Here is a 20,412-nt window from a genome sequence, read left to right on the forward strand (position 1 = left end):
TTTATAATGCACTTAACTTTAAAACATTTGATAAGGTCATATCAGATCAGGTAAAGTACACAAAACAAGATGAAAATAGTTGAAAAAAAACTGTTTAACATTGGCATTTATTTTTTTAAGACTTGAAAGAGAAATTTCGACTTTTAATCGAAGAACTGAAAATAAATTGTAATAAACAAAATCAATAAACAATAATAAACACAAGTGGAAGAGCTTATATGTGTGCATATGTACACATACACATACATATGCATGTAATCGTAGACTATAAAACTACAAGTTTATCAGCCACACACCCACTTTTATAGCCAGTCGCATTGGTCGTCCGAGTGGACACACCTTCAAGCAGGCATAGCGGCGAGCAGTTTTTGTTGCAGCACCAATGTGGCCGAAACAAAATTTGATTTACATAAATGTCTGGGGTCTACTCTGTAATGCAACGCGAATAGTAAATGCGATGTGAAAGAAAATTGTATTACAAAAGCCGTTTGTTGTTTGTATTCGAACAACACAAAAAATCGACAATGTAGCTATGTAAGTTTTTTGGTAACTATATTTCTAAGATGTGTGTATGTACGTATGTGTGATGTGGCCGCTGTAGTCGAATGGTTGGTGCGTGATTAACATTCGGATTTCGGCTACGTTGGTTCGAATATCCGTGAAATGAATCACGAAAATGAAGAACAGTTTTTCTAACAGCGGCCACCTCTCGGTAGGCAATGGCAAACCTCTGAGTGTAGTTTTGGAATGAAAAGCTCCTCATAAAATAAAGAATTCGCCGTTCGGAGTCGGCTTAAAACTGTAGTTGAATCCATTTGTGGAACTAAAACTAGAAGCACGCCACAAATAGGAGAAGGAGCTCGGCCAAACACCCAAAACGAGCGTAAGCGCCAATTATATGTATATGGACACCCGCTTTTGGGGTGTTTGGCCATATGCATATGTATATATATATATGTGTACTAAACTGAATGGAACAAAAAAAAAATTTTAATGTGAAATTTCACCTTGAAACTTTAAATTGTTTGATCGATACTTTACGAGATATCAATCACTGCAGCCATCTACCGAGAAAAAAGATGGATTTATTTTTCCCCAAATTAATATTTTTAAATGAAGAAGAAGAGGATATAAAAAGAAGAAAAGGAGATATAAAAAATCAGCTTCCTTTGCGAACGATAGGCAATTCTGAATAAAAAAAAAAATTGACAATGTCAAACATTGAATTTTGCTGTTAATTTTTTGCGTAGTCACACTAACTTTTTTTTGTCTCTTGATGCTCCATACAGAGAACGTTAAATATAGAGAAGTCTCAATGACTTAAATGGCAGCACTTTTCAGGGGTACTCGTTTTGCGCGCGTGGTACACAACAGCGACATCTGAGCGACATTTTTCACAGAACGTTAACAGAAATATGCTCAACTGCAGAAATTTAACAGCTTTTGAGAATTAAGAGCTTGTCTTTTGGAAACTTTCCGTTTTGTGCCAAAGTTAGGTTACAGGTGCTTTTTGTCTCTTTATTTGCATGAAAATTCATTTTTGAATTTGAATTGATTTTGCGTAATTTGCGCCAAAATTTCCATGTCAAACCAAAAGAGTCTAATGAACTTTAGTTTGAGAAAAACTTTTGATTGACGTCGCGCAATTTTCAAACGCTTTCGATTTTCCGAATTTTTTTAAACTTTTTCGATTTAAAAATGAGCAGAACGTGTCGTGTGCGCGGGTGTTGTTTAAAAAACAGTGAAGTGAAATTATTTTCTTTCCCACAGGACCCCATATTAGCAGACAAATGGAGGCAGAATTTGCATATTGCCAGGACGGAACATCTTCCACCCCACAACTCATTTGTGTGTGTAAAACACTTTGAGGCATGTGTTGTGGGGGGACAATGTTTGAAAAAGGGTGCCATCCCCACCCTTCGTTTAGGTAAGTTTTTGCGCAATACATAAGTAGGTATGTGTGTTTTTATATTTCGCTAAAGCGAACCTACAATAATATCAAACACACATACCTACTGATGTATTGCATTCATTTGATATATATTAATATTAGGGTGGATAGGTTTTATTGCATACATTTGATATAATATTAGGGTGGATAGGTTTTATTGAGGGTGAGGTTTGCTAACTGGTAGCATTAGAGTTTTGAGGCAGGAAAGTGGAGGAAGTTAAGAAATTTAAATTATTTTTGAATGTGTATGTGCATATATTTCATAGAAAATAATTTTTTATTAATATAATAACCATAATATAACAATACCCGGCATCCGTTACTATGCCTTGTTGAATAAAATCAAAACAACCAATCAGAAAAATATCAAGCAAAATTATTTTTATTAATTTTCTATCTCAAACCGTTTTTGAACTTTGCATTTGAACAGCTTATGCGGATTGTGAAGTCTAGAGTGTGCTATAAATAGTGGGAAATAGGGAAAACTAAGAGTTTTTAGATTAAATTTAAGCAAATATTATTTATTTATTATTATTTATTATTACTAAGTCAAAACATACAACCATAGGTTATTTTTACAATGATTGACCTTAAGAATAGTTTACATAAAAAGATAAACAGTAAAATCAAAATTAAAATTAAAATTACAGATAGTAGTAAAGATAAAGTATTAAAAGGAAAGTAAGGTAAAAATAGTAGTAGTAGGAGTAGGGACTAATAGGAAGAGATTTAAAGTACATTCAGCAATATTCGATTATTAGTGATGAATGAGAGTGGTGGCGCGGCCTGGGGGCTGTGGGAAGGGAGTTCCATCATAAAAACATGCCTATAACCTTCTTTGAATTATTATACGTTTATATTATATTATAAAATAAATTTTCTTAATAGGGCACGACGATGACCCTACATACAGCTGTACAATTCCAAAAAAGCAACGGAGCTGTTGCGTGGTAGGATGCGTGGTGGAAAAGGGTCATACGTTGTATGAATTTCCTCGACGAGGAGAGGCTCGAATTAGTTGGGCCCTGGCTTGCAACGTGCAACCAGCAGATTCTGACAAGCTATATGTTTGTAAGCGCCACTTTAGTCCAGAGCAAGTAACTCGTTATAAAGTTTTAGATGGGGCTGTTCCATCTTTAAGATTAGAGCCAGTTACTAGAAGTCGCTCACCTAGTACTGGCTCTGATTGGGTTTGCCCGCCCGTTACTAAAGTGTACGTAAATCGTACAGTAGGTGTAGGTGTAGCAAATGATCTCACGTTAGAAGAATTCGAAAAATATTCTATGCTAGAGGAAACAAGGCAGGTACCCAAAAACAAAAACATCTGTGAGGACTTAGAAATCACAAGCAGTAGCGAACGATTTGCTCAGGCTGCTCGTTATTATCGGAGCAATGAAATAAAATTAAAAAAAAGAATTCAAGAGTTAGAAGCAGAAAATGAGAAGCTACTGCAAAAATATAAATATTTGTGTACTCGTGCAGTTCTTGCGGAAGAAACTTCAAGCAGTGATGCTGTAACTTTCGCAAGAATGATCGTCAGTGGCCAAAAAAATCGTTATAGCGAGGAGGAAAAGACATTGGCCCAAAACATCAATTATATGTCCTCCAAAGCATATACGTTTATGCGTGACGATCTAGGTTTTGCTTTGCCCCATAAATCATCCCTTTCGCGTTGGCGCCCCATCAAATATGTTGTTCCGGGGTTCGATGCCAATGTCTGTGATAATTTAGAAAAAATTGTTTCAAATATGTCCGACACCGAACGCATAAGCGTTCTATTATTCGATGAAATTATCATCAAGTCGGACTTGAGCTATAATAAAGCTAGAGATGTTATCGATGGGTTTGTAGACCATGGGGAAGGTCAACGCGAAAACAAAATTGGGAATAAATGTTTATTTTTTATGGTTAAGGGATTGTGCTCCAAATGGAAATACGTGTTTTCGTATTATATCTCCAGTGGTGGTATACGTACGGAGACATTGATGTCCATTTTGGACAAAAATGTCGCACAGCTAAAAAAAATGGGGTTAAATTTGAAAGGTATAGTTTGCGATCAAGGGCCCTCCAACAGTAGTATCTTTAAATCTTTGGGGATTTATGAGGATAGCCCCTTTTACGTGCACGAAGGCACAAAAATTTTTTGCATGTTCGATTACTGTCACTTGATAAAGTCCGTCCGAAATACCTTGATGAAATATGACATCTTAACATCAGATGGAGTGACAAGCTTCAAGGTGATTGAAAAATTGTTTGATATAGATCAAATGAATCCCCATTTGAAAATTTGTCCGAAACTAACGGAGGCCCATATATATCCCAATTTTATGGATAAAATGAGCGTTTCACGCGCGACTCAGGTCCTGAGCAATTCGGTAGCCTCTGGTATCGACATGGCCTTGTCCCAAAATTTATTAGGCAGTGACGAGTACGTGATAAAATGCGCTAAGCCCACACAGATGTTCGTTAAAAAAATGAATGATCTGTTCGATGAATTGGATGCAAAAAGATTCCAGTCGAAAAATCCTTCAAAATGTCCGATTAGGCGGGGTGACAGCAAAAAAATTGATAGATTGAATGAACATCTAGATTTTTTGCGGTCATTCCAGTTGCCGGAAAACGCACGCGTGCAGTGCATCGAAGGTTTCCGCATAACGATTTCAGCGATGCAAATGTTATGCGAGGAACTTTTCATTGAGCACAGCTCCCTCAAATTTATTTTCAAATACATAGTTGCGCGACTGATCTCAATGAAAATTTTACGCCAGAGATTTGAGAAGAAAGGTTCTAATTGTACAGATGATGACGATTTAAATTTAGATTGGTATATAGGCCCCGAGGATCGTCATCTTGAGACAGAGGTAGGAGACCAGCGAAATGAGGATCTCGTTTTAGAAGAGATTGATGTGGAAGACATACATTTTGCTGAAGAAAGTAATGAAGCTGAGGTACAAGTGCAGCGTTACTTCACAGGCTATGGTATTTACCAGAAAATGCTGTGCAAGTTAAAATGTGAAAAGTGCACGAACGCCATGACGAAAACAAAAGGGGAGCTGAAGTTGCATTCAGAAGCCCTGATAAGATCAAAAAACTTCACGGATGACAGCGATTTAAGGCTTGTCAATCCTGAAGACAGGGTTTTCGAAGTGTGTCGACTCCAAATGGTGTGGTACCGTCAGCTCTTCGCAAAATATGCCCACATTGCAGGTCTTAGGTGTTTAATGTTGTCCGCTCTAAAAGAAAAAACACAAAAAGTGTTTCCCGACTGGTTTGTAGGATCTGGCGAGTGTAGAGATCATCGCGAGAAGCTATTAGATTTTCTCTTAACTGTCCTTTTATTCAAGAATGCAAAGTGGCTCTTGCGAAATGAGGTTAATAAAGTCAAGGAAAGAAAACTACAAAATAAATTAAAAAAGCTGTAGGTTATAAGTAGGTTGTAAGCCAGGGCCCCACGAAAAGAGATTCGCCGTTCACACAGGTAATTAATAATCTACTAGCTATCTTTTGCATATGATGATACCTATTCTTTTATTTCAGGGTTTTCCACTTTTCTATATTTCAGGTTTTTTTTATTTATATATTTTACAGGAATTTTCCCGTTTCAGGTTTTTTCTATTTTTTAGTCTATTTTACAGGTTTCTTTTTTATTTTTTCTTCTCTTTCAGCTAGCACCCGAGCCTAGATTTTTAAAGCACTACAATTTTTTCTTAATCATGATGGATTGAGAGTAGTGTTTTAAAAATCAGGTAAATCGCAATGACTTAATCGATGTCAATATCGAAGTCGTGTGAGAAATTGTTATAGTATGAGAACAATTTCGTAATTCGTGCTTTCAAAATTTTATATTTTTTTTTTTTCATTTCAGGAAATGTAAATACCTATTATTTATAGCATTGTAATATATATACATATACATATAAGAATACTTAAATTACTTGTGAATAAAAATAATTATATATTTTTTTCATTTCAGGAAATGTAATTACCTATTATTTAGACCATTGTAATATATATACATATACATAAATTTCTGTGAATAAAAATAAAAAATTAAAATTAAAAAAACTTATTAGTATTTCATTTTCTTAAGGTAATAATATTTATTTGGTAAGAGGATCTTAAAGAAACATATACCAATAATACAATTCGACAGGATTTCATTAGAATATCAATACACATATTCGTTCAGCTCAATAAAATAAATATCTGCATATGAAAAATTGTTCCTATGGACGTGCAAAAGCAAAACACTCATATATAGTACATAAATACATGCATACAAACTGCCATAGCCATACATATGTACATATGAGGCTGCGAGCACTTGCGACAGAATATTTCGATTTGCTATTGCTGTCGAGAATTTAGAACACATATTTACATACATATATTGATGCATACATATGTACGGAGCCGCGGCCACTCGACTTCACAAAAATTGAAGATTTACCAAATATTGGCAAATAATTCAACGCGAAATATTACAATATTGACTATTTTCGAATTGGCGAGAAAATTGGCATATGGGCATATGAGCATATGAGCTCGAACTTAGTGTTATAGAATATTTTGGATTTTTCAGCGTCGTTGCGACTAAAAAAATCTGACCGCTGCGACAGCGCCTATGAATGTATTTTGTTCTTGCAGTCGCTCGGCTTATAATTTTAGCTTTGGAAACATACGCGTGCAGAGGCATAAAGCCAGTGCTTTGTGTGTGCTGTTGTATGTACATACATATGTATGTATATACTAATAAGCATAGTTTTGCTGGGAGTCGAGAATATATGTATATGTATGTACGGACATACATACAATAGGGCATCAATATGCCAATACGTGAGGTAGGTCATGGTTGCTTTAGTACATTGAACTTTTGCTTAATTGTTTCTTACATGTGTATGCATACATGTACATACATATGTTTGTAGTAAGAAACAGTTTAAACAGATTTTGTTACTAATCCAAATATACATACGTACGGTAACATACGAATATGCTTTTTTATCCTATAAAATATGTAAATATGGAGGATATCTTGGGTTTGTTAAAATTATTCTTTTATTTATTTTGAATATCAAAACTTGTATACAAACCATGCTTGTATACCTCCTGCAATAGGATGTGGATGAAAAATTACAGAACGGAAATAAAAACGTAATGCCTCAAATGCCTTGCAAAATGCTGTCGGTCAATTTTATTTCAAACAAATGTATGTATAACAATGCCCAATTTCTTTTTGTCCAAAAATAACAAATATATATGTATATGCAAATACATACGTTTCTTTGAAGTTTTCTGTTATTTATTTTAAATTTCAAAGTTTTATACTATCTATAAAATGCATACATATATTATTCCAAGTAATAAATCTAAATTGAAAAAAATTTCTTTTGCAAAGGAACAAATGCATGCATATTCAAATGTAAATATGATACATATGTAACACTATAAGAATTCAAGATCCAATTGAACTTTTGCACAAGCATAGCTAACATAATACATATACATATGTATGTATATATTGATATACATATATTTACATACATATGTCAAAATACCAAAGCACTTGTATGTAAAAATTTTCATCAAATTTGTATAATTTTCAATTTACTAAAATGCACATACCAAGATGTGAGAGGTCGTTTTATAGTGCATTTTTTTAAATTAAATCAAAATATTAAAGTTACTTTGATTTGAAATGTTGGCGCATATAATAAATATTCAAATTATTCATCAATAATCATTTAGTTGAATAAATTTTCATTCATCAAGGGAACATATGTAGAAATGAACAAGCAAATTCTTTGCAAAATGCCGTCGGCTAATCGTCAATTTGATTTTCTACAGAAGCAAAAGCAGAGAACGTTATGATATACAGAGAACGTTCTCTGTGTGCAGAGCCAATGTAGGAAGAGAGAATTCACTGCAATCAGCTCTGTTAAACCCCGGCCGCGGTTAGAGTTCAGCTCTGTTAAACCACGGCCGCGGTTAGACTTCATTTTTGACAATTCACACCATTCGTAGCTCGTGAGACTTCTCTATATTTAACGTTCTCTGCTCCATATTTGATGTGCATATGTATTGTGAACTGTGTTGTTTGTAGTTTTTTGTTATTTTTGTAAAGCTGTTTGTAGATTTTTGTTGTTTGAATTTTTTGTTTTTAATTTTCATCTTCATTTTTGCTCGTGACATCAATGGCCGACATTTATTTTTTATCAGCGTAATTTTTTATGCACACTAATCAAATTAATTGGCTACATTTTTGTATGTGTGTATGTATGTATGTATATACCAGGGGCTTATTTAAATAGATAATAATATATATATAACATACATACAAATGTGTACTTATGCTCGTACGCACATCTACATACACATAGATACAATTTTTTCTTTTTTTTTGTAATTTAGTTGTTTGTTTCGAATTTGTAGATTTTTATGAATAGGTAACACAATTAACGCGACATTTGATAAACATTTCGCAAATACATATGTATGTATGTATGTATGTAGCAGTAGATTTCTCCTTTAAACCTGTGTTATTGCGTCAGACAAAGCTTGTTTTTATTTTGAACATTCAGTCTATAATACGAATAACTAAATTCCGAGTATGCGAAGGTTAGGAGGACAGTTTTTGTGTACTCGTACTGTATACTTGCTCAAATAGCAACAAATGTGTATGTGTGTTGGTGTACTCTCTTTATTCAATTTGCGTTATGAGAAATTTCGGCCAGTTTAATAGAAATAATAACAATTTGCGCAACGAGGGGTGGGTGCTTTTGGCTGAGCTTCTCCTCCTATTTGTTGTGCTAATTTCATTGTCGATGAAAAAAAAACAAAAACAAATTACTGTTCCTTTTAGTTAAAAAATACCAAAATAAAATATATACAAAAATACAAAAATAAAAAAATTAAAAAAAATTAAAAAAAGAACATTGTGAAAACAAGGAGCAAACCGTAGATAAGTTCTTACTTCGCCTAATATTATTATTATTATTTATTAGATATATCAAAATGCTTATATCAGGAGTACTAGCTGAAAGGGCTTACGACTCTTTCTTTAAATATATAATACCTGTGCTGATTTAGTTCTAATTATGGAGTTTAAATAATCTTTATTGACTTACATTGTTTCAGAAAGTTATATATTTTGTGAATGTTTTCAGAAGAAGGTTTTTCAAGAAGTGCGGAGGATTTAATGTCGCCAAATATTTTGATCCTGTGGCTTCGGAGATTGGGGCATTCATCTAGTAAGTGGTCGACCGTTGACCGAGGACATGTGTTTTTGGGTTTCCCTGTGAGGAGGTGTTCGTGTGTCAAGAGGATGTGCCCAATGCGTAACCGTATAAAGGTAGTGGTTTGGCTCCGAGTGTTATTATTTGGAAAGTGGGGCTTAACTTTGCTGTACCAGGTTGAAAATTCTTTCCAATTCTTATCTTTCTCACTTTGAATATATGCTGCAACGGTCCTAATCGAATCGTGTTTTTCAAATGTTGCAAAAGTAAGGCAGGGTTGGAGATGGATTTGTTTGGCGGCCGCATCTGCTGCCTCGTTACCTGGGATCCCAGCATGACCCGGTACCCATAATAAGTTGATCTTTTTATGATGAGTATTTAGTGCTGCTTTAATATTTTGAATTAGACTACTGAAGGTGTTTACGCTTTGGAGTCCACTCAAGCATGATAAACTGTCTGTGCATATTACGAAATTCCCCTTCAGTTTTGTAGCATATTCAATAGCTATTTTGATTGCCAGTGCTTCGGCTGTGAAGACTGAGGTTCCACCGAAGAGCCAACCACCTGATATGATTAACCCTGTGTTGGAAACTACGGCGAATGTGGCAACATTATTGGTTTTAGATACATCTGTGTAGATGAAGCTCCAGTTGTCTTGTGTATACTTTTCAAATTGTTCGCGAATTCGTTCGCACGTAATAATCAAGAGGATTGCAGTCTGGGCTTGAAGGTGGCCAAAAATCTGGTGACCAGTGGTAGGGTAGATTATTCTGGAGCCAAGCCTGAGTCTTCTTTGCTTTGTGAGCAGGTGCGGAGTCCTGCTGAAACACATATTCTCTTCCAGCAACTTTTGCAATTTCGTAAACTTGCGTTTTTTTGTAGCCAAACCACTCAATTACCTCTTTAGGGCTTTTTCTGGCGTGAAATGATTCTAGTATCGCAGCTCTTCTGTCCTGCTCTCGACTCATCGTTTCACTAGCACTTACTCCGGCACTCCAATGTCAATCAGGAAACAATACACTAAAAATATGTCCCTTTATCAGCGGTTTTAGACTTAACGCTACTGCTCCAGAGCTTTCGAAATGTTTTCAGGATTTACCTCGACGGCCATGTATGTATATTCTTAATCTCCATTTTAGCAGGTTTGCTTATGTACCGATATTGATAAAAATTTAGTATTTTAAAAGCTTGAGAACTTAAAATTATAATACAAAATAGAAATACTGGTAAATAATTTCATGACATTTATTTTTTGAATTCGAAATACGGCCTATATCCATCGCGACCACGAATTCATGGTCCATTCGAGCAGTCCAGCTGACAAACCATAGTTATCGAAATAGATAGTTCTCATGCAGCTGAAAACAACACCCTGTATAACGGAAAAATACTTGTCAACCTATTTTTATAGCGTAAGTCTTATGAATAAAAAAACTCCTTTAAATACCTTTACCTGTACCTTGGCCTTGTACATGTGAATAATATATGCGTAAAATTCAGGCTGCGAAAAAACGAGGCGAGGAGTTTTGCTTATAAATCCGCTGCTTGAAAATTTACTTAAATGAAATTCAGCCAGCTCAACTTTTAATATCAAAATCATAAACTATCATGCGTGATTGTGATTGTGGGAGGGGAACTTGTGCTTGCTAAATTTTACGAAATTTCGTGCCTAATCAATTAAAGTGAAATACACTTGAGAGAGAAAAAAGTCTTCAATTATATTCCTAAAGTACTGTGAATCAATTAATGGAATTTTACGAACAGACGAACTTTTTGTTGACCGCTGCCAGCCTTGTTTGTGTCTGAGAGCTTTTTTTGAATCCTACGTTCGCGCAAGAGATTTGATTCGGAAAACGCGCAGTCACCAAAATAGAAATCACTTGTGAGCCCACCTGCCTATATATAGTATGTACATATATACATGCATACGTACGAGTTTGTTAGATATTAAAGCCAATTGCAGTTGTTACAACCTTGCACCTTATCTAGACGCAGAAACAAGAAGCCGTTGTGTGTAACGTATTTTGTGGTCAAACAACTTTGGTATTAAAGAAAAACCTGTCACAATTTGCACCAATTCTCTTACATCAGTCTTTAGTTCGCTTGTCACTCTCTGTGGTGTTATTGTTTTGTATTCGAATGCATAAGCAGTACAATTTCAAATGCAAATATGTGCGTTTGTATGTGTGTAGGCTTATCTAAAGTGTATGTGAGCGTACATGACCGAAATACGTGCATGGTAATGTGTCGTACAATTTACACACATACATGCATACACACATACATACTCGTATAGTTTTTCGTTTGCTGAGAGACCGTCCTAACGCGAGCATAAATAATTTGACTATGATGAGAATGCAATAACGACACCTTGCGCTATTTGATCATAAAATTATTTAAATTTGTGTATGTTTCTGTGCATATTCGGTTGCTTCACTTCAGCGTACATTCACTTCCCCTAAAATATTTCGAAAAAATATTAAGTTTCACTTGAAAATAAAATTAATTTAAAAAAAAATTGTCCAAAAAAATAATCTCAGAGAATAGAAGCGTTGAAGCTTAAAAGATCTGCATTGTACGATAATTATCAGCAGAATCAAACTAATGAGATAATTTATGCTATTTTTGATTTTTTTTTTCTGAAGATAAGTTTCAAGAAAATTTGAATAACTCAACCAAAACTTGACCGTTGTGGACCTTCGAAAGCATAATGTGAAAAGTATTTTCTCACCTTTTTCACTTCTTCGAAAAGTAACGCATACACGTTCCAAATTTTATTGTTTTTTCGCAAATATCACTACTTTGATTCTGTTGATAAAATTTAAAAAATTTACATTAATAAACATTTGTGCTACATTTATAAAAAAATGTATTTTTCCCGTGGAAATTAGAAGCATTCAAATATTAAAAAAATAACAGCTAAATTTTTTTGGCGTCGCCGTAGGCGTATGAATTAGTGCGTGACTACCATTTAGAATTTGGAAAGAACGTCGGTTCGTACCTCCGTGAAGCACCAAATTGAAGAATAAGTTTTTTGTAATGGCGGTCACCCTCGGCAGGCAAGGGCAAATCTCCAATTGTATTTCTGCCATGAAAAAGCTCCTCTTAAAAACACCATTTGCCGTTCGGAGCAGCTTAAAACTGTAGCTCCCTTCATTAGTGAAACAGCAACAAGACGCACGCCACAAATAGGAGAAGGAGCTCGGCCTAACACCCAAAAAGGATGTAAGCGCCAATTATATATAAAGGGTGGTTAAATTTCAAGGATCGATGTTGAATGTGAACCACAGCTAAACGTCAACGACACCGTTGGACTTATTTTTTTGGGGTAATTTGAAAGAAAATGTGTACGTCGATAAACCAGCAACAATGCAAGAGCTAAAGGATGAGATAATTCGGCACATTAACGGCATAGAAGCTCAATTATGCCTCAACGTCACTGTCTGGTGGAACTCACTGGAGAGGACGACATCAGTTAAAAAGCTAGAGAGAGTCCAGAGGTCTGCACTCATTGGAATCAGTGGGGCGCTTCGAACTACTCCTACTCTGGCGCTTAACGTAATGTTAAATGTGGTACCTATAGACATCGCAGGCAGAATTGCCGCTGCTCGTACCGCAATTAGACTGAGGGGTTTGGGCTATAAGCTCAATCTCACATATGGGCACTCAAGCATCCTCAGAAACTTTGAGTTCATGCCTTCGTCGACGGACCTGTGTGTGCCTTCTCTAAGTCCAAGCGGAACTTTCTCCACCCATATTCCACCAAGGGAGGAGTGGAGCGGGGGCAACACCTGGGGACAGGACCTCGTTAACCTGTTCACGGATGGCTCGAAGCTGGATGGTAGGGTTGGAGGAGGAGTATTCTGCAAAGAGCTCCCCATCAAACTCAAATTCAGGCTACCGGATCACTGCAGTGTGTTCCAAGCAGAGGTGGCCGCAATTAAAGAAGCAGCTGACTGGCTACTTACTTGCGTAATAACTGTTAAGAAGGTAAATATTTACTCCGATAGCCAAGCGGCCATTAGGGCTCTAGGCTCTATTATGGTGCATTCGAAGCTGGTCAGGGAATGCCTGGTCTCACTCTCGATTGCATCAGAATTCTTCGATATAAAGATAATTTGGGTACCTGGTCACAGTGACCTTGCAGGAAACTGCGAAGCCGACGAGCTGGCCAGACAAGGGACCTGTGAGACAATGTGTCCGCGAAAGGAGAGGATCGGGATCCCCCTGACAACCTGCGCTCTACTCCTGGAAGGATGGGCTATGCACCAACTCAGCGAACGCTGGGCAAGTACACGAACGTATAGGGTCGCGAAGTCCTTCTGGCCACGTTTGGATAGGAGGCGTTCGAGGGATATCCTGGGGATGACAAAATGTCATCTCTCAAATTTCGTGGGCATCATCACGGGGCACTGTCCGCGAGGTACACATGCCGTGAGACTCGGAATTACTTCGAGTCCTTTTTGCGTCAGCTGTATGGACGATGAGGTGGAATCATCTCAGCACCTGCTCCTTAGCTGCCCAGCCTTGGCGGGACTAAGATTCAGGTATCTTGGTTCTCACTTCTTTTCTGCGCCTGCTGATATAGCAGGTGTTGATAACAAAGATCTGATGAACTACATCAGCAGCATAATGAGGTTAACACAACCGCGGACTAGTCACCGTTCGTAGTACACAAGCACTCACCACTCCCCATCCCTTTCCTTCCTCCCCCTTCTTTGTCCTTCAATGGTATCACAAAGGACGAACCAAACTATTTCGTCCAAGTGGGCCCTACTCTATGGGCAACCATTACAACCTAACCTAACCTATGCCTCAGCGTCATCGAAAATTTGAACCATCGGATAGAGGTGTGCCGGCGAAGCCGTGGTGGCTATTTGGCCGATATTTTATTTCATACGTAATTGAGCTATACCAATATTATCATAATAAATAGAAATGACAATAATTTGTATGGTAAAATTGTATTTTATCAAAATTAACACCGGCCCTTAACACTTAACCACCCTTAATATATAATTTTTTTGGTCAAACAAATTTATAAGGTGCCATCAAGAAAATCAAGAAATCTCTTTTTTTTAATTCGTTAACATTTTTTGGACATTTTGGAAGAGAAATTAAATTATATCGATTTATACACATTTCGTGATAAATTTATGGAAAAGTGTATTTTTTCCATGAAAATTGAAAGCATTCAAATATAAAAAAATAGCTGTCTAATTTTTGTTTGACCATAGACCAAATTTAGAAGGTGGCAGCAAGAAAACCATGGTTCTATACGACCTTCTTATTGAGGAGCTGTTTTGCGACTGGAGTTCTGGCGCTCCTTATATATGAATTACCTCAAAAGAAAAATGATTGAAAAAGATTAATTCTGCAATAACTTGCGATTTCCTTCTCTCTTGGCCACGATATGCGAAACGAAAAGAAAAGAGTTAAGCACACATCAGCTGAATAAGGAGACGAGACATTTCATATACCCGGACTATGGCGTAACAACTCCATAAAATGAGTTGGGGCACAACATGAATTACCACGCTCAGAATAAAAAAAAAAAATTAGTTCAATTCCGAACTCGGCAAAACTGCCCAGTTGTGACCAAGAGAAAGTGCAATTCAAATTCTTACAAGGACGTATAAAAAGTGTATGGCAGGGCTATTGTTAATGAAGTTTTGCAAACTTTCAGAATGTACCACAAAATAAATGGAACCAAACATCTTGGAATTCACTTAGATAGAAGACTCACATGGCGGAATCATATTGAAAAGAGAGGGACTAATAGCAAGCTTAAAATGAAAAACCTATATTGGATGCTTAATTCGAAATCAGCATTGCCTCTGCTACTACACAAAGCCATGCTAAAACCAATATGGACATATGGTATAGAAATGTGCGAAACTGCTACGCCTTCAAATATCGAAAAACTTCAGAGAGCGCAATCTAAAGCCTTGCTGATAATTACGGGAGCTCCATGGTATATAAAGCATGCAAAGATTCACAGAGACATTTGCGTACCTCGTGTAGCCGATGAAATAGCACCGTTGTGCAAAAGGTATCTACAAAAGCTAGAAGACCTACAAAATCTACCCCTAAATGCAGATTACACAAGATTGAGAAAAAAGATGACTATCTTAATTATCTCATCTCGCACGAGGGTCCGTCTACAAAAGCAACGGAATCGCGGCATTGCGGATTTCACTATGGCCTCATCGTCATGTGAGTTGAAGAAAGTTTCAAGGGAGACTAGAAATTAGGCCTTTCCGACTTCCTCCTTCCAATTCTATAACATAAAAAAAAAATTGCACACAAACAACGTGAAGAACAACGGAAGCTTTAAGAGAGACTGAAAACTCGGAGTTTCCAGCTCCGAGCTCCGAAAAATCAGGGATTGGAAACTTATCCTTTTTGGTTCCCTTCATCTACATCTATTATATCCGAAAAAAAAATCTGGCACAATCGACATGAGGGATAGCGGAAGCTTTAAGGTAGACTCCGTCCACGAAGGCAACGGAATTCCGGCTTTCAGTACGGCCTCATCGTCAAGAGACGTTGTCGTGAGACAAAGGAAGTTTCAAGGGAGACTGGAAACTAGGTCTTTCTGGCTTTCTCCAGTCAATTCCATCATATAAAAAAATCGCACACAAACGTCGTGAGGGGCAACGGAAGCTTTAAGAAAAATTGGGAACTCATCCTTTTCGGCTGCTTCCATCCATCCATGTTATTACACCGAAAAAAAATTTTTGCACAATCGACATGCGGGATAACGAAAGCTTTAAAAGAGACTGGAAACTAGGACTTTCCGGTTCCCAGCTAGGAAGAATCGGAGACTGGAAGCCCTTTCTTATACAAGAAAGATTCAATAAATAGAGAAAATGAAAAAAAAAAATTGGTTTCATAATAAATGGCATCCACTTCCTGTGGGTATAGAATACAAATTATTTCAGCAGTATTATAAACAGCTTTTCTCTAAAACAATAGAAATCCAAATGCGTAGTCAGAGAGGGACACATCTAAACATCTTTCAGTTCAAAGATTTCATCCGAAAATCAATTAGATTTTCGTATTTACAACGAATTCAGGCTGCTTGAATTATACGGAAAGTTTTAGTTAAGAAAAAAATTTTTTGGCTAAATGAAAAGCATTGAAAATATTAATCGCGACATTTTGGTAAACTTATATGAGTTTTCGTGTTTAAAAACAGCGCCAAATCGAAGAAAATAGCACTACTTCCAACATTCACATGAATATCAAATACTTTTGATTTGGCCCTCCAGTGTCATCGAAAGCTATTTTCTTGTATTCTAAGCTAATATTCAATTTGCAAACAGGTTAATATAATTTACGTAATTTATTGTTTTTTTTTTTTGTGCGTTTTGAGTTTTTTTCCAATTGTAAATGTTATACTTTTCTCATTAATTTTTAGTTTCTACATCTTTCGATGATTTGGTATGTTTTTGTTTTTGTTCCACATATTTGTGCACACATCCATTTGTTTGAGTTGGAATTTATTCTTTTACTCACTTGGGACACTCTTCTGCAATGTAGTTGTTGCTCCTGTCGTTAGTCTCGCCATTGGTGTTGCCATTGATGGCTTTGCTCTTCAGCAGGCTGCTGCCTTTCAGGTTGAAACCAGTCATTGTGAGTTGTTGTTAGTTTTTGTTAGTTTTATAAGGTGATACGTATTTCGTTTATTCAGCTTTCTGGTGGTTTCTGCTTGATTTAGAATTACTTTGTAGTTTCACTTAATTATGTATTCACCGTTATTACTGAAGCAGGTGTAATGTCCCTTTTATAAAAAAACAACTCTGAACTTTAATGATTTAATTGTTATTGTTTTTTAATTCACAATCGTTTCGATAACCTATTCCTCTGTGTTATGCACAAATATATTTTGCTCCTATCTGATAGGCGTTCACTAAATAAATATTTGTTTGCGTGCTGCTTGAGCTGTTCGGTGATCACCGGCTAAAGGCTTGTTTTTAAATGATCGTCAGCTCCGCTCGTCGGCGCAATTTATGTATGCTCGCTGTGTGTTGATAGCCGATGTGCGTACTCATACGGATTGCTGACAACCTCAGTGCTGCATGGAAGAAAAAAAAAAACAACAAAAAACAACTCTATAAAAAACATCTATTAAAGCAGGTGGAAATAAAACTGTTCTTAAGACTTTGTCAATACAAACCATATACGAGTACACTTACTATGAATTGCTTATACTCGTACTTATATATGCATACATACATACATACAGTACAAATATTGGGTAGGTGATAGGGACTTTTACTTTTCTTGCACTTTAGTTTTTCTTACTTCGCTCACTGGTTCACGCGCTCTTATCTCCTTGGTGTTGATTTTTGTTGGCTTTAAGAGAAAAGAGAACCAGCCTACGTATTCATACATACAGCTGAGCGTAATTTACGAGTTAAAAGAGAGACTCTTGAAAAAGAGACTGTTGTAGTGTAGTTTTAGGTTTACACAGGTAACCGAATAATGTTGCGCATAACGAAATTTCTCGAATTCAAGTACATAATTTCATTTCCGAAGTCCAGTAAGTTCTTTTTAGTTTCTTTATAATTTTATTCACATAACGGATGGCTAGATACGCATGTATGCATTGGGTTGAGGAACAATTAATTTCATAGCGTTTTTATATTTTCTGCTATTTTACAACGATTTGTTTGCTGTTTGGCGAATGGTAAGTATTTACTCGATAGAACTCGCCCTGCTCTACAAAACTATCTTAATTGTATCTTTAAGTTATGTAATTTTTATTTAGTTGTGAAGCTTAGAAATGGAACATTTTCGACACCTGCTCTTCTGTGCTTTTCATCGAAGTTAAAAAGCTGGCGAAGCAGCCCATTACATTTGCGACGTGTATGGAGAAGGTGTCATAGACGAGTCGACAGCACGGAAATGGTTTTCAAAGTTCAAAAATTAAGACTTTGACATCGATGTCACGTCCCGCAGTGGAAGGCCTTCTGAATTCGATGAAGAACGTCTCAAATCACTTTTGAATGAGAACGGTTACCCAAACAGTCGTTAAATGGTGGAAAAAATGAGCTGCGATCATAAAACGATTCTCAATCTTCTTCTTCTTCTTCTTAATTGGCGTGACCACCGCTTACGCGATTTTGGCCGAGTTTAACAAAGCGCGTCAGTCGTTTCTTTCTCGTGCTAACCGGCGCCAGTTGGACACACCAGGTGAAACCAAGTCATTCTCCCCCTGATCATTCCAACGCAGAGGAGGCCTTCCTCTTCCTCTGCTACCACCACCTGGTACCGCATCGAATACTTTCAAAGCCGGAGCGTTTGTATTCATTCAGACAACATGACCCAGCCAGCGTAGCCGCAGGATCTTCATTCGCTGCGCTATGTCTATATCGTCGTAAAGCTCGTGCAAAGGTCCAAAAATCTTGCGCCGAATCTTTCTCTCAAACACTTCAAGCGTCTGCGCCATACGTTAGAAGCTTGGATTTTTAATCACCTTCATGAAATTTACCAAAAATTTTTTAGCCTGGGTACCCCACGAGCTCGATGAAAATAAACAAAGAAAGTCGCTTTGAAATTGCTTCTAAGCATCTCGCACTCCATCGAGCAACACGCGATCATAAACAGCGCTTTTTGTATCGAATCGTCACGGGAGATGAGAAATATTGCGCATACATCAATATGAAGCAAAGAAAGGCGTGGGTGGCTCCAGGATATATACCAAAGCCGAGAGTCAAGCCGGATCTTCATCCAAAGAAGATCACGATATCTGTTTGGTGAGACTGGGAGGGCATGGTACACTATGTAATGCTCGAAAAGAATGCCACGGTCAAAAAGCAGCTTTTCATTGCTCAGCCACAACGCATGAATGAGGCTATGCGACTGAAAAGACCTGATCGACATACTGCTTTATGACTACACTTGGGCCCAATTTACACAAGTCGTCAAAACCGCACTCCAAGAGCTCGAATGGGAGGTCCTTCAGCATCCGCCGTATTCTCCGGATCTTGCACTGACCGATTACCATCTTTTTCGCTCTTCCGCTCCCTGTCAAGCTATAAGAAGGACGTTACCTTCGATAGCAAAGAGGTCCTTAAAAGCTGGCTGAACAACTTTTTCGACACCAGACCAATCGATTTTTTGCTGAACCGCATCAACAAATTGGTCGAGAGGTGGGAAGAGGCTGGAAGTAGCAACGGCGAATATATCATTGATTAACTTGTTGATATAATTATTGTTTTTTGCTTTTAATAAAAGACTTCGATAAAAACGCTACAAACTTATTCTCAAAACCAATAGGTAAACAAATAGAAATAGCTGCAATTTAAAGTTGAAATGGCTTGATAGATTATCAGAGGTGTTTTCAAAAAAGGAGATTTTCTAATTTCGCGGGTTTGGTAGATTCGAGTTTGGATCATAATTTTTTTTATGTTGATACACTCGTTTCGGAGATATAGCAATATAGCATCTTTAGTTTGTTTGTGAGAGTCATAAATAAGACAAGTGTTTTTCGTGTTCGGCGATTTTTTGCTATCGAAATGGTGGATCAAAGAAGTTCCATCAAATTTTGTGTAAAAAATGGAATGAAGTCCACACTTGAAACGTGGACAGTGGCATACGGTGACAGTACTTTGAGTGAAAAAAATGTGTGCAAGTGGTACAAGCTTTTCACAGAAGGTCGAGAAGATGTGAATAAGGACGCTCGCTTTGGACGCCTCAGCACATCAACAACCAATGAAAATGTTGAAAAAGTGAAGAAAATTGTTATGGAGAATCGGCTAACCACAATTAGAGAAGTTGCTGAGGATGACGGCTGGCTCGGTTGGCTCATGCCATTGTAATTTTTTCGGAAGTTTTGGACATGAAGTGTGTGGTAGCGAAGTTCGTTTTAAATTGCTGAATTTTGACCAAAAACAACGTCCCATGAGTATGACCCAGGAATTGTTGAATGATGTCAATGATCGACGATGATTCAGATTTGCTTAGAAGAGCCATAACTGGTGACGAATCATGGGTATATAGTTATGACATCGAAACTAAAACCCAATCGTCTCAATAGAAGAGTCCAGTAGAGCCAAGACCAAAAAAAGTACGCCAAGTTCGATCGAATGTCAAGGTTTTGCTCACTGTTTTCTGGCGCAGTGCATCAGGAGTTCTTACCACAAGGTCGTACGGTGAGTAAGGAGTATTACCTTGAAGTTATGCGCCGTTTGCGTGAAGCATTACGAAAACACGCCC

At 37.0% G+C, this 20,412-nt stretch overlaps 2 protein-coding genes across 3 annotated transcripts in view; one reads left to right on the forward strand and one right to left on the reverse strand.

Moving 5' to 3' along the window:
* The window catches only part of LOC129240999 (purine nucleoside phosphorylase-like), a 31,568-nt gene extending 14,390 nt beyond the window's left edge, over positions 1–17,178 (reverse strand). For both annotated transcript variants that reach the window (XM_054877109.1, XM_054877107.1), the window contains exon 1: positions 16,708–17,178. In XM_054877109.1, the coding sequence (XP_054733084.1) occupies positions 16,708–16,823 (116 nt within the window). In that variant the 5' untranslated portion in view covers positions 16,824–17,178. The remainder of the gene's footprint in view (positions 1–16,707) is intronic.
* LOC129241000 (uncharacterized) lies at positions 4,700–5,513 on the forward strand. Its single transcript, XM_054877110.1, has 2 exons — positions 4,700–5,429; positions 5,489–5,513. The coding sequence occupies exon 1, from the start codon at positions 4,702–4,704 to the stop codon at positions 5,371–5,373; it is 672 nt and encodes a 223-aa protein (XP_054733085.1). The 5' UTR covers positions 4,700–4,701; the 3' UTR covers positions 5,374–5,429; positions 5,489–5,513.
* Positions 17,179–20,412: the final 3,234 nt, after the last annotated feature.

Source organism: Anastrepha obliqua, chromosome 3, assembly GCF_027943255.1.
Source record: "Anastrepha obliqua isolate idAnaObli1 chromosome 3, idAnaObli1_1.0, whole genome shotgun sequence".
NCBI lineage: Eukaryota > Metazoa > Arthropoda > Insecta > Diptera > Tephritidae > Anastrepha > Anastrepha obliqua.

What these genes read in the sequence shown, in the direction of transcription:
- LOC129241000 (XM_054877110.1), top strand. Translation starts at nt 4,702, where the DNA reads ATGAAAATTTTACGCCAGAGATTTGAGAAGAAAGGTTCTAATTGTACA.